At 37.0% G+C, this 15,097-nt stretch overlaps 1 protein-coding gene across 1 annotated transcript; it reads right to left on the bottom strand.

Annotated features, from left to right (window-relative positions):
* Positions 1 to 9,151: 9,151 nt before the first annotated feature.
* On the bottom strand, positions 9,152 to 10,210 carry LOC147531923 (uncharacterized). The gene is made up of 2 exons (XM_086649868.1): positions 9,431 to 10,210; positions 9,152 to 9,190 (listed from the first exon to the last, which is right to left on the bottom strand). Exons 1-2 carry the CDS (start codon positions 10,208 to 10,210, stop codon positions 9,152 to 9,154), a joined length of 819 nt encoding a protein of 272 aa, XP_086505994.1.
* Positions 10,211 to 15,097: the final 4,887 nt, after the last annotated feature.

Genomic DNA, 15,097 nt, shown 5'->3' with positions numbered 1-15,097 from the left:
TGATTTCACTCAAAGAGTCGAGTCTATGTATATACATGAAGGTAGTGAAGAAAGGACCTTGGAGACCATTAACCCGGTTTGTACTATTTGTGCGAGCTTAGACCACTTGACCGAGTATTGTCCCATGATTCGTGTTCCGCGAGAGTCTTCATCTAGTTATACTCATGTGCCTTATTACGAGGAAATGTCTGAAGACACTCTTCAAGCAATTTTAGAGTACCAAACTAGATTTAATCGAGATATAACGGAGATCACGGAACGGCTTCTCAAAATTGTTGATAGACTTGAGTCAGAGCCTATCGTCGACGAGGAAGGGATTTGCGCACCCCAAACTCAAGAAGAGACTATGGATGATGGTGAGGGTAATACGCCTAACTCTAGTCTTAAGTTAAATATCGAAGAAGCTCTTGATAGACCCTTAGAGCATGAATTGACCGATAATCCTTATTGCTCATTCCCTCGACCATTGTTATCTCACCATGATTCGACTACATTGATTTTGATGTTGAGGATGATAGCTCTACGAGCAAACATGGGAATCACACAATGTTGAACTTTCCAATCTTTAGCACTTGTGATTATTTGGATGAATTATGTAGAATGGAAGGTGTTATGCCTAACTTTGAGGCTCCAGATGCCTTTGAGGACGTCGATAACATAGTATTTGAAGAGATAATGGATAGTTTGTCGGACCATTTACCTAAGGAAACTACGGACCTTGACTTGGTCCCCGAGCCTATTGTCTTACCCTTAGAGACTAGTTCGACCTTCCACATGATCTCAGACTCAGTTGTTGACCCCTTATGGGACACTTCGGACGTCTTTCCTAACATGCCTAGGGACTTAGTGGATGTTTTATCCACTAAGCTTGAGTTTGATTTTTTACCTTCGACCGACTTCCTGACCCTTCACTTATATGTCGATCATTTTGACGACTTTTTAGTCGGCGCCCCTAGCATTTATGCGTACTTAGTGGACCATGCATCCACTAAGTTTGGGGATGGTCTCTTTTCGCTTTTAGTCTCACGTGCACTTCGTTGGTTTAATATTTTTGTGAGACTTTTAGCATTTGTATATAGTTTTCTTTGGGTTGACCCCCAAATCTTCCTGCTTTTACTATATGATCGTTAGCCGATTAAGATGGGTCTTGATGTTTGTGGGTAGCATCTCTGGAAACCCTCCACGAGACATAACTCGTGCTCTTGTGTGACAACAAGAGAATCAAAGGCTAATTGCATAGCTCAATGCAATCGAGTGATCCCGCGTGAGTGGTCATTTTATATGGTCATCTTTCTATGTGCTTCATTCTTATGATATTTGTTGATACTTTAGGAGCATTTCTTACGTGTTTTACTTCTCAGGCGTGGTTTTTTCCAAGTTTGGGATGACGCGAGCTTAACATTAACTTGGAACCTCTTTATACATGAGCCTTGGTAGTATCATCTTTTATCTCCTTCGGTTATGTAATATCTCTCCACTCTTCTCTTTAAGTTGATGTGCCTCTTTATCTTTTGGTGAGTGTATGCTTAGAACATTGAGGACAATGTTAGTTTTAAGTTTGGGGATGCATGACCATAACCAATGCATGACCATGGGTTTCAAAGACAAAAGGGTTCAAATTAGTCAAAATTTGAAAATTTTTGAACATTTTGAGTAGATTTCCATGTGATTATAGTGATAGTTTTAAGAATGTTGATGCATATGTATCGAGTTGATGGGTTTTGTGATTGCTAATGGTCTTTGCATGAAAGTCGAGTCTGAGTGTTTGTGTTATACTATGGGAGTAACATCTTAGTGAAGAAGAAACATCTCTAAGAGACCTAGTAATTAGTGGAGACTTAACCTATGTGAGAGCTCAAAGCCTAAATTATCCTTCGAGTGTACTCTTCCGCGCTAACTCCGAGTAGAATGAAGAGCTACTCAACCTCGTAACTATTAAAAGAGCTCATTTGATCTCGTGTGCTCAACTTCCTTAGCCACTAAGAGTGACATTAGGATAGCGAATTAACCTTGCCCTTGTAGTCCATGAAACCCAATAAGAGTGTCAACTAGAGGAAAGCGGATACTCCATCATCATCCATCATCTTATATCCCGAGAATGAAGACATGAGAAGAAAAGAATGAAGAATGTCAAAAGCAAGTATGAAAGGAAAAAAAATTTGATTGCACGAATATAGTATTGTGTGAGTTATGTTTGTTTTATGTGATGTTGTGTTATGAAAAGAAAAAGTGAAAAAAAGAAAGAAAGAAAGACAAAAAGAGAAAAAAAATGAATGATGAATAAAGTTGTTTATGTTATGTTTGAGCATGTTAGCTCTTTTGTGTGAGTGATGTGTTTGTGTGTATGTTCATGAATAAGTATTCGAAGCAAGAAACGAATGTGGAAGTGCTTAAGAGGTTCTATCATGAAGAGTTCGATATTCTCGGGAATCCACCATCATTATTCCATCTCTAGTATCCGTTAACCTTTAGAAAGCATTCTTAGAGGGTAGAATGGGTGAGAAGGGTGAGTGAGCTTCCCCACTCTATTTAGTGGCTAATTCCTTTTAGGAGATCATTCATTCCAAAATGTTGTCCTCACCCTTTTTTATGTGTTGAGTCCATGTTAGTGATCACACTCACACATACGAGCGAACCATTCTTGAGTGATTTCATATTTGGAGTGTATGTCCGTGAGGCCGAAGTCGAGGCGAAATGTACTAAACTAGGAATCAAGGCGTTGTAGCTTCGGAACATAGATGTTGCTCATTATGGCATGACACGTGCATTTTAGGATGAGATCATTAGTGAAGAGGCCTTTAGCTTTTACATGAACTTATTTACTTGATTCATTATGTGTTGACTCGATGTTTGTGGGTATCATCTATGGAAACCCTTGTGTTTCATGAGACTCGATGTTTGTGGGTATCATCTATGGAAACCCTCGCGAGACAAAACTCGTCCTCTAGGGGTAACCTAGAAGTTTAAAGGCTTGTTGCATACGCTAAATGCAACCGGGATGCCTTGTAATGACTCTTGTAGTCTATACAAAAAATGTTATACGCAAATCACTTTTTTCTCCAATTTTGGCCAAAACATCATGTCTTTCTCTTCGGAGAAGAATAGTTACTTAATTCCAGTATTTTAACTCATTATTAGAAAATAAATATATGAGTACTGATTGTTGATAAAACAAGTTCTTAGATGCTAACGGTAAATCACTTATTCAATTCATGAATCTTGATGTATATATATTTGTATTATCTCTTCGATGTATCAATGCCTTGTAATGACTCTTGTAGTCTATACAAAAAATGTTATACGCAAATCACTTTTTTCTCCAATTTTGGCCAAAACATCATGTCTTTCTCTTCGGAGAAGAATAGTTACTTAATTCCAGTATTTTAACTCATTATTAGAAAATAAATATATGAGTACTCATTGTTGATAAAACAAGTTCTTAGATGCTAACGGTAAACCACTGACAACAACTTCCAGAAGAGCGAAGGTGGGGTTGTGGTATATAGGTTAGGGTTCACGACTTCCTCTAATGAAAATGTGCCTAAACATTCACTGCCACGTTACGGTGAAGAGAGAGAGAAAGTAAAAGAGAGATTGAGTGAGAGAAATGAAGGGAATGAGAGGAAGAATCAAAGATGAAGAGAGAAATAGATAGATAGATAGATAGATAGATAGATAGATAGATAGATAGATAGATAGATAGATAGATAGATAGATAGATAGATAGATAGATAGATAGATAGATAGAGAGAGAGAGAGAGAGAGACAGATAGAGAGAGATAGATAGAGAGAGGGAGAGAGACAGAGAGAGAGGGGGGACGGAGACAGAGAGAGGTTTGTTAGAGAGTGAGTGAAACGTCTGTTAGAGAGACATGAAGAAAGGTCTGTTAGACAGAGATAGAGAAATATTTGTTAGAGCGACAAAGCGATAAAGATAGGGATTGAGATAGATAGATAAAGAGAGAGACGTGGTGAGAGTAAGACTGGGAAAAAAATTCCGAGAGCCTGAAAGCCGTCATGGACACCTGAGTCTGTTGAGTCCCATGGCTACCCGACATCTCTTTCGAACCCGATCCGTTAATAATTACTCGACATAACTCGCCTAATAATGATGTTTATCTACCCAATAATACCTATGTACATTGGGTACGTATGTTTGTATATATGTTATTTATGTATGTATAACATATACATATACTAAATACATAATAGTAATATACTTTAGTACATATAGCTGTGGTGGTGGACCGTAGATGCAATGGTTGTATGTCCGTGTTTACCAAAGCGACAAAATATAGTGGTGACTCGAGGAAAACATGTACTAAATAGATTCGTAAACTCTTACATATTAAATATCTTAATATTGTTTTACATATTTTAAAATATAATATGGGTCTAGATGTACTCTTCTCGTAAATAATGAAAAATTGAAAACCTACTACCTTTAAAATTCGAAGGTTCCAAGGATTTTGGACACTAGGATTTTTAAAATAAGCTGCCTATTAAACCCGAGAACCCAAATGGACAAAGAGTTTTCAAAGCCCGACCAGGTTAATGATATAATCCCGACCGATTCCCACCACTGTGTGAGACAGACAAAGAGAGATGTGGGGCGCGAGAGAAAATGAATTTCCTACTAAAGTTCCCACGATAATTGAAAGAAGGAAATATTTTGTGATGGTTTGCAAATAAATTTGACATAGCCTTAGTGAACTGACTAAGTCAAGTGTGTTATAATTAAAAAGTTACAAAGATGGAGATAAAGGGTGTTGTAATAGAAATACACAAACATAGAGATATAGAGTTGAACACTATTATTATATTAGAATGTTAATATAATATCTCAAAGCTCACAAATATGAAAATGAGTCAAGTCTATAAGATGAACATGAGGATGATCTCTCCTCCATTACAACCGTGGTGAAGGTATTTATAGGAAAAACAAATGAGAGATGGAGAGGTGGTTTTGTGGAGGTGGCACTTAGTTTTCCATATCTTCCATCCTTGATGAACATGTGTTCAAACTTGATGAACATGTGCTCAAACTTAAGTAACAAGTGTTAGATGTCTTCTCATCACATCTCACAAGTGTTAGATGTCTTCTCATCACATCCCACTTGGACGTTCATGGAGGGAAGGGAGATTACTCATCAAGGCACCCACAATAACTAACTCTATTTGCAACCCATGTATCCATGTGCCATCATCCATTAATTTTGGGCAGCCATTATGTATAACACTCCCCCTTGGATGACCACAATTTATTGTCTCATTAAAATCTTGTCAGAAAAACCCAGTGGGACACAATCTGATGAAGGAAAAAAGAGTACAAATAATAGATTGTGAGTGACGCTGGATACTGCCTCGTTAAAACCTTGCCAGAAAAACCCATTGGGACAAAAACTGGACGAAGGAAAAAGAGTACAGAGCGTAGATGGCGATACATGAACCTGCACATGATAATAGACTCCCCCTGATGAATATCATATCTTGGAACGACGTAGTCTTACATCATCAGGTTATTCAAGCGTCTCATTCCGATGCCTTCTACTAATTTTCTGAACGTTGTAGTAGGCAGAGACTTGGTGAACAAGTCAGCATAATTCTCACATGATTGTATCTTCTGGATATCAATCTCATTATTCTTCTGGAGGTGATGTGAGTAAAACAATTTAGGGGATATGTGCTTCGTTCTATCGCCTTTGATGTATCCTTCTCTGATCTGAGCGATGCAAGCTGAATTATCTTCGTGAATGACTGTGGGAGATTTTGTGATTGAATCAAGACCACTTGAGCTTCTAATGTGTTCAATAATGGATCTAAGCCATACACATTCTCTTGTTGCTTCATGGAGAGCAATAATTTCTGCATGGTTAGATGAGGTAGCGGGCATACTTTGTTTACTAGATCCCCATGAAAAAGTTGTACCTCCACTTGTGAATACATAGCCTGTCTGTGAAATCCTTTTGTGCGGATCAGAAATATAACCGGCATCTGTGTATCCTTTTACTTGAGAATCACCGGATAAGTCCTTTGAATAAAACAATCCCATGTCAGTTGTTCCTCTCAGATATCTTAGAATTTGCTTCACTCTAACCCAATGCCTCTTAGTTGGTGAAGAGCTATATCTGGCCAATAGATTTACTGCAAAAGCAATATCCGGTCTAGTGCATTGAGCTAAGTATGATAATGCACCAATAACACTCATATATGGTACTTCTGGACCAAGGAGTGTTTCGTCTTCTTCATTTGGTCGAAATGGATCTTTAAGAGCTTCGAGAGACCTAACAACCATGGGAGTACTAAGCGGATAAGAATTCTCCATGTTAAAGTGCTTCAGGACTTTTTCAGTGTATAATGTTTGATGTACAAGTATGCCACTTGTGCTTCTCTCAATTTGTAAGCCAAGACAGAATTTTGTTTTCCCGAGATCTTTCATCTCGAATTCTTTCTTTAAATATTCTGCTGCTTTAGAGAGCTCTTCTGGAGTTCCTATAAGGTTGATATCATCAACATAGACTGCGAGAATAGCAAATCCAGTATCTCCTTTCTTGATAAATATACATGGGCAAACGAGATCACTAACATAACCTTCTTTGATCAGATATTCACTAAGACGATTGTACCACATTCGTCCTGCTTGTTTCAATCCGTATAAAGCCCGATTAAGCTTTAGTGAATACATGGTACGTGGGTTGCCTCCAGGCAATTTAAATCCTTCAGGGACTTTCATATAAATGTCAGTATCTAACTTTCCATATAGATACGCAGTGACCACGTCCATTAAATTCATCTCGAGTTCTTCCAGAACTGCTAAACTGATCAAATATCGAAAGGTTATTCCATCCATAACTGGAGAATATGTTTCTTCATAATCGATCCCTGGTTTCTGCAGGAAACCTTGTGCCACGAGTCTCGCCTTATAGCGGACAACCTCATTGTTCTCATTTCGTTTTCTAACAAATACCCATTTGAAACCTACAGGGTTTACATCTTTGGGTGTCAGGACTACAGGTCCAAAAACGTTACGTTTTGACAGTGAATTCAGCTCTGTCTGGATTGCTTCTTTCCATTTTACCCAATCAGTCCTTTTCCGACATTCCTCAATAGAATGTGGTTCATAATCATCATTTTCAGTGATAATATCAGTGGCTACTGAAAGCGCAAATATATCATCGATGATTATGTTATCTCGATTAAACACTTTACCATTACAAGCATAATTTATAGATATCTCTTCATTTGGAGATAACTCATGCTCTTCAAGAGCTTCTACCTCTTCTGGGGCTTTACCCACTTCTAGGGGTGCATTTGTCGTTTCTTCTGGAACATTACTTGCTTGTGGTTGGTTTTTCCTCTTCCGGGGAACTATATCTTTAGAACCGATTGGTCGTCCACGTTTCAGACATATTTTGGACGATTCATTTGCTGCAATATTTTTATCGCGTCCTTCAGGGACATCTATCCTTGCTGGAACATTCGCAGCCGGTATATGTGATTTTGTCACTCTCGCTGCGTCTTTAAATGCGTCAGGCATTTTATTAGCAATCTCTTGTAGATGTATTATCCTTTGTACTTCAACTTCAGATTGATTAGTACGAGGATCAAAATGAGACAAATTTGGTGTAACCCAAGAAAGTTCCTTTTTGGTAACATTTGCTTCAGGTAAATTTACTCCCCCTAATGGTGGGAAAACTATCTCATCAAAGTGACAATCGACGAAGCGTGCAGTGAAAGTCTCACCCGTCAGGGGTTCGAGATATCGAATAATAGATGGTGTATTAAAACCAATATATATTCCCAGTCGGCGTTGAGGCCCAAACTTTGTGCGTTGTGGGGCTGTAATAGGAATATATACAGCACACCCAAAAATACGCAAATGAGATATGTTTGGCTGCTGGCCTTGAACATATTGCAAAGGTGAGAATTGATTATTCGAAGTAGGACGTAACCTTATCAAGGTTGTAGCATGAAGAACTGCAGGTCCCCATGTAGTAACCGGTAATTTAGTCCTCATCAACATTGGTCTCGCAATTAGTTGGATATGTTTAATGAATGATTCAGATAGACCATTCTGAGTATGAACATGAGCTACAAGATGTTCAACATTAATTCCAACTGAGAGACAATAGGAATCAAAAGTACTCGATGTAAATTCTCCTGCTCCATCTAGACGAATCGACTTGATCGGATAATCAGGAAAGTGAGCTCGTAAACGAATTATCTGAGCTAATAACTTTGCAAACGCCTGATTCCGCGTCGAGAGCAGATTTACACGAGACCACCTAGATGATGCATCGATTAATACCATAAAATATTTAAATGGTCCACACTGCGGGTGTATAGGGCCACATATATCACCTTGAATCCTTTCCAAAAATTTGGGAGATTCGATATGTATTTTCGTCAGGGATGGGCGAGTAATAAACTTCCCCAGTGAGCAACCAGTGCAAGTAAAATTCCTATCTATCAGAAGCTTCTGGTTCTGAAGAGGGTGTCCCTGAGAGTTTTGTATTATTCTACTCATCATGGTAGATCCTGGGTGTCCTAGTCGATCATGCCAAATTTTATACGTATTTGGATCGTGCAACTTCGGGTTGACAACGACATATGATTCAACTGTTTTAATCTCTGTAAGATATAACCCAGAAGAAAGAGCTTCAAGTCTTTCCAAAACACGCTTCTGCCATGATATACTCGAGGTGATATATAAATATTCTTTATCATTCTCAGCCCCAGTCTCGACGTGGTACCCATTCAGACGAATGTCTTTGAAACTCAATAGATTTTTCAGGGATCTAGTCGAGTACAAAGCATTCTCAATATTTATTTTCGTACCACGGGGCAATATTATAGTAGCTCTTCCGGAGCCTTCTATAATGTTTGATGAGCCAGCGATAGTAATCGCATTTGTGTCACATAATTTTAAGGTCGAGAAATATTTTGTATTTCGAAGTATCGAATTTGTGGTCCCACTGTCTGCTAGACAGATATCTTCATCACCTTTAGATATGTTTCTTCTGGAATCCATACCTTTCATAATATAATATAAGATTCAAACCACAACTATTTATATTTATTACATAAACAAAACTATTACAGGTACATATAATATACTATCTAATATCTAACAGACAAAAGTTATTTTACATTATAATATAGCAGCATAATAGTCATAAAATTTAGTACACTAAATATTAAACATATCATCAGTTTGATTTTCTCCTTCAGGGAGATAATCTCCAACACACAATGGTGGATCAAGTTCCATGTGGTTCATCTCTGGTGCAGCTTTAGATTTCAGAGATGCTTGATATAGGTCCACCAAATGTCTTGCCGTACGACAGGTACGGGACCAATGACCTTCCATACCACAACGGTAACAAGCTTCTTCACGAGCTTTGGGAGGGGTATTATTTTTACCCTTTACTTTATCAGGCTTTCTCGCTGCGTAATTCTTTGAATTTTCTCCCTTTTCCCACTTCCGGTGGTAAGGGGTTTGCCTGTTTCTCTCCCATTTGTTCGTGCGGGATCCACGTTGGTGGTTTCTTCCGGAACCACGTTTCCCTTTGTAATTTTGTTTCCTACCATGATCATTTGACAATATCGCATGTGCTTCAGGCACAGGTGCAGACCCTGTGGGTCGAGATTCATGGTTATGCAATAACAACTGGTTATTTTGTTCATTGACCAAAAGACAAGTCAGTAACTGGGAGAATTTAGAGAAACGTCGCTCTCGGTATTGTGACTGCAGGACAATATCCGAGGCATGGAACGTACTCAAAGTTTTATCTATCATCTGTTCATCAGTGATAATATCTCCTCCCACTTTTAATATGGAAAAAATTTTACAAAGACTGGAATTATAAGCAGAAATGGAAGAAAAATCTTGTAGTCGAAGATTTATAAAATCATTTCGAGCTTTTGGAAGGATGACCATCTTCAGGTAATCATATCTATCTTTTAAGATATTCCATAAAGCCAAGGGATCTTCCACATACAAATACTCTGACTTCAGGTCATCATGTATGTGACGTCTCAAAAAGCTTAAAGCATGAGCCCGTAGCATTTCATCTGCATTATTCCCTTCAACAATAGTGTTCAGGAGATTTTTGTATTTTAGAGTCATTCTAGCTTCGACTGCCCATTCCATGTAATTCTTACCTGTGATATCTAGTGCTGCAAATTCAAGTCTAGCAAGGTTAGACATTATGAAATATAAATGAAAATATTATACCTTTCACCAGACGGAGTAGTGGCTTAGTTTGTTCGATGTTTCACAGATGTTGACTTCGGCAACGGAGCAGAATAACGACTTCTTTCAGCTGGCTAGAGACTCGTGCTGATAACGTGTTATAATTAAAAAGTTACAAAGATGGAGATAAAGGATGTTGTAATAGAAATACACAAACATAGAGATAAAGAGTTGAACACTATTATTATATTAGAATGTTAATATAATATCTCAAAGCTCACAAATATGAAAATGAGTCAAGTCTATAAGAGGAACATGAGGATGATCTCTCCTCCATTACAACCGTGGTGAAGGTATTTATAGGAAAAACAAATGAGAGATGGAGAGGTGGTTTTGTGGAGGTGGCACTTAGTTTTCCATATCTTCCATCCTTGATGAACATGTGTTCAAACTTAAGTAACAAGTGTTAGATGTCTTCTCATCACATCCCACTTGGACGTTCATGGAGGGAAGGGAGATTACTCATCAAGGCACCCACAATAACTAACTCTATTTGCAACCCATGTATCCATGTGCCATCATCCATTAATTTTGGGCAGACATTATGTATAACAAAGTGTTATTTGTTTTTGGATAATATTTTTTTTGTTTGGGAGTAAAGTTTCCCTAATAAAAAATAATCAAGTAGCTCCCAACTTTCTACTTCATGAGTCATTACTTCATAGTTATGGAGCCATATATGACACTATCTAATAAATCCTCCTTAAACCAATATGTGATGTGGTTTTAATGGTCAAATATGTGGTATCATGTCTATGTTTCCTCTTGCAAGAAAAAATAAATGTCTATGTTCCCAATATCATTGTCGAAGTAGGGTGACCCACAAATTGATTGAACGAGACAAGTGTTTCACTCTAGACCTGATACAGCCGATTGGGCTCACTCATGCTACCATATGGTCCACAAGATGTACGTTTGCGTATCCTTAACTTCATTCTTTCCAAATATGGTATTTATCTTGGTCCGACTTTAATTTCCCACGTGTCATTTTTTTAATTGACACAAGTGTTGTCCGGTGAATGACAAGGAATACACAACAGCTGAAACCAACCAAAAGCTTATAACTTTTGCGAACTGTTTTAACTAGTGGTGGGAATCGGTCAGCACCGGTCGATAACAGGCTCAACTTCATTAGATAGGTCTATTCGGACATAAAATATTAGTGACCACTTATTTATACAGACAGTTTCAATTGATCACTTTCAAGAATTGTCTGTTTATTGACCATTTATTTTATCGAGCTAGTCGGCCACTGGTCAATCTCGGTTCGGCCTTTCTAGTAAAAATTTACAGAAATTTATAACTTAATTTCATACCGTACAAATAAAATTATAATTTACAAGTTACACATGAAAAAGTTTAAGTAAAAAAACACAAATAACTATAAAAAAATAAATTTGATCATCATTTGACAAGATATAATTAAGACATTGCTAATCGTTGAACAAACCTTCATATTTCCGATGACATACCTTTTTCTGACCTAAGGGCCATGACAAAGCACATCCTCGAACAATATGTAGTTGATTAAAATTAGCTCCGTGACAAAACCACACCAAACTATCAGAAATAACACCAGATTAATATATTGACTTTGTTTGCAAAAACAGAAAAGAAAATCCAAATATCAAATTACACCAGTAAACTATCAAAAAAGAATAACAAAAGATGCAGCAATAACATTGTGATATGTAGGATTAATTACTTGTACCTTGGAATAAAAGAGAGGAAAAGAGAATTAGGGTTACTTAGGGTATTTAAAAAAGTTTGACTTTGATCTTCTATATGAAATACAACGACCATCATATGTCTATAAAATTCGACGGGACCAGCCTCTGAAAAGGAGGACGGGTTATTTGGTCGAGCTACTCGGTCACTAGTACCGGTCAGTTAGCGGGCGGTTCGTCGACAAGAGTTTTGACCGTGACCGTTTGTCAATTCTTTCGGGCCGGTCGGACACTGACCGTTATGACCATTGGGTGGGCATGGGCCCTTTTTGTCTCGGTGTCGAACGGGTCGGTTAGCGGTCTTCTGCGTCTGTTTCCCGCCACTAGTTTTAACCATTATGCCTAATGGTAATTTAAGTCTATCCTCATGGGTTGTAGTAATTGAACACTAACTCCGCAACACAGAGGTCTTAGATTCGATCCCATGAAAGTGCTGATTGGATATAAGTAGAACTAGATTAGTTGGATTTTAAGTCTAGTAGGATGACCTTTAAAGACAGATATATATGACCTTTCACGCTCAATCAAGAAGTTATGGTGATTATTACCTCTTCATATCTTGATGTATCTTTGGAATATCTATTCATCATATATCAATGCCTTGTGATGATAACTCTTAGTTATCCATTTTCAAAAGAATAATATAGAAACTCCTTTTTTTAAAATAAGAAGTCATATTCTATTCTCCATACTATATGTTAATGATAAAAGCAAGACAACTATTCATATCTAACTTATGTGCAATGGATTCCGTTTTTTTACTAACAAAGATTCAATGCATGGGAAGGGAGAAGTCACTCAAACTATTAGGACTAGGGGTGGGATTCGAACATGACAGATAGTCCATGCATAGACATCCTCCGGATCGCACAGGAACAAACATATATGTTGTTTGACCGCTAGTATTGTCAGACAAAATAGGCGGACATTTCAACATTTTCTTTGTAAAATGCTAGTATGCGACCTTTTTACTGCTTGAACATGTCAGACAAAGTTAGGTTGAACACGCAGAATATAGCATAAAAAGCCCCAAACGAAAGGAAAAGCTTTAACCATTTTATTATAACATAAAACTATCACATGTAACTGTTGGAATTTTGGACAAGTTATTAAGTAATCTATTTTATAAAATCAGAAATTGATTTTTATAATATTTGAATTTGAAATTTATGTCTAATAGTTATATCTTTTGATAAATTATATAGAGAGATATCTCTTTTTGTGAAAAGATTTTCTACTTGAAAAATGTCTCTTTGTTTTCGATAAATAAAGTTTTCTCTAAACAAACAAGATGATGAAATAATATGTAGAAACAATATCGAAAGACCTTTGCCATCCTCATTATGTCCTAATGCTCCTTAAGTGAGATCTCCACAAATTACTTGGTGTAGTTTCACAAAGGCTTGTCATATCTTGGGAAGCAATTTGCCTAATACCCTTCAGGTAATCTCGAGTAAGAGGGGGCAAATAATGCTTTAAGGAAAGTGTTAAATTCACGATTATATAAATAATCGGAGATATGGACAGAAAGTAATGACACGATAAATTAACGTGGTTCGGTCGATTACTCAAGACCTACATCCATGGAGAAATAATTCTTTATTAATAATTCACTACATACAATTGTATGTGGGAGTTGATCGGTTACATTGGTCAGACATAACTCGATGAGTTTGAATCCTAGAACCCTCTCCTATTTATAGATGACTTAGGGTTTAGGGTTTCCTAGTTCCTAATTACTAAACTAGGAAATAATACAAAATCTATCTAATATTACCATTAGATAGTTACAAGAGATATTCTGAATATAAGAAACTAAATCTTCACATATCTTCAATATATCTTCAATATTCTGAACTCTTCTTGATCGTCAGATCTCGTCTTCTCGACCCGTCACGTACATACACGTGTTACACACGTATATTATTTCTGCAACTTATCTTGACCGCCGGATCTCCTATTTTCGATCCTCCTTATGTAACGTATCCTATTACCCCCCTCGCAAGTTGGAGCACGTAAATTTTGAAGTGTCCGACTTGGAGAGAGAAAAAGGAAATACTTCTTGATTCGTCGTATTCGTCTATTTGCAACTTTTGGATTGTGGATGCGTTGGAAGATGATTGAACGATGATTAAGTCACAACCAAAAGGTTGGTAGTTGCGGTCAAAAAATTGAGCGAAAATCAATGACAACGAAATTACATGTATTTTTCTCATGTATGTAAAGTTGGTCATTGTATGAAGAAAATGTCAACAACTAAAAGGTTGTGATGATCAATATCTTGTCGTATGAAAACGTCAAGTATGAACTTTAAGAGTGAAAACAAAATAGTATTGTTTTGTTTAAAATCGACAAGAAATCATTGTCAGAATACCAAAAAATATTGGATAAGTAACAACCAAAACGATGGTCGACATGAAATTCATTACCAAAAAAAGGCAAGATCACGGATATAATTCCGGAATTGAGAATAGAGATATTCTATTCATGGAAGAGATATTCTATTAGGTGAAAAAATATTCCAAAATATAATTTGGTGGGAAAAATCCAAAATAGAATTGGAAGAAAGAAAATAATCATTAGAAATATATGATTATGAAAATTTCGCGGTTGAATTCCGGAATGAAAATCCAAAATAGGGATTCTTTCTCCGTTGAAAGAAAAGTTCAAAATTTTGGTAGAGAAATGAAATCGCCATAAACAAAGTATGACTTTGAAAATGTCACGGGTATATCCGGAAAGAAAAATAGATCAAATGAATCTATGTTAGTGTCACAAATAGAAGAGAAAGTGACAGAAAAATTGTGTCACAACTAGTAAAAGTTGGTTATAGGTGACATTAGATGTCTGTCACAATATAAACTTCCAGCAGAGGAACTGTGGCAAATAAAATTTCACACAAAACTGTGGGTAAGATAAACTGTCCCAAATATAAATTTAGGGAAATTTAGAAACCTCTAAATTAGGGTTTTCCAAAATTGAGAAATTTCCCAAAATTTGGGTTTCCCAAATCAGAAGTTAATGGAAAATTACACAAGATAGATCATCTGTGATGTGGATGAGACTCCAAATTGATCACTGGTATAGACTATAGCTATCCAATTCGGCCAAAAAT

This window comes from Eschscholzia californica, unplaced genomic scaffold (assembly GCF_041429995.1).
Source record: "Eschscholzia californica isolate CP2 unplaced genomic scaffold, dmEscCali1.0.p SCAF_6, whole genome shotgun sequence".
Classification (NCBI taxonomy): Eukaryota; Viridiplantae; Streptophyta; class Magnoliopsida; order Ranunculales; family Papaveraceae; genus Eschscholzia; species Eschscholzia californica.
The sequence above is the reverse complement of the archived record's forward strand: the minus strand, read 5'-3'. Positions and strand labels throughout refer to the sequence as shown.

Excerpts from the sequence above, each read along its gene's own strand:
- LOC147531923 (XM_086649868.1), bottom strand. The coding sequence starts at position 10,210 with ATGTCTAACCTTGCTAGACTTGAATTTGCAGCACTAGATATCACAGGT. Across the intron at positions 9,191-9,430 it reads CAGCGAGAAAGCCTGATAAA|TGTACTAAATTTTATGACTA; the intron begins GTAAAGGGTAAA and ends TTTAATATTTAG.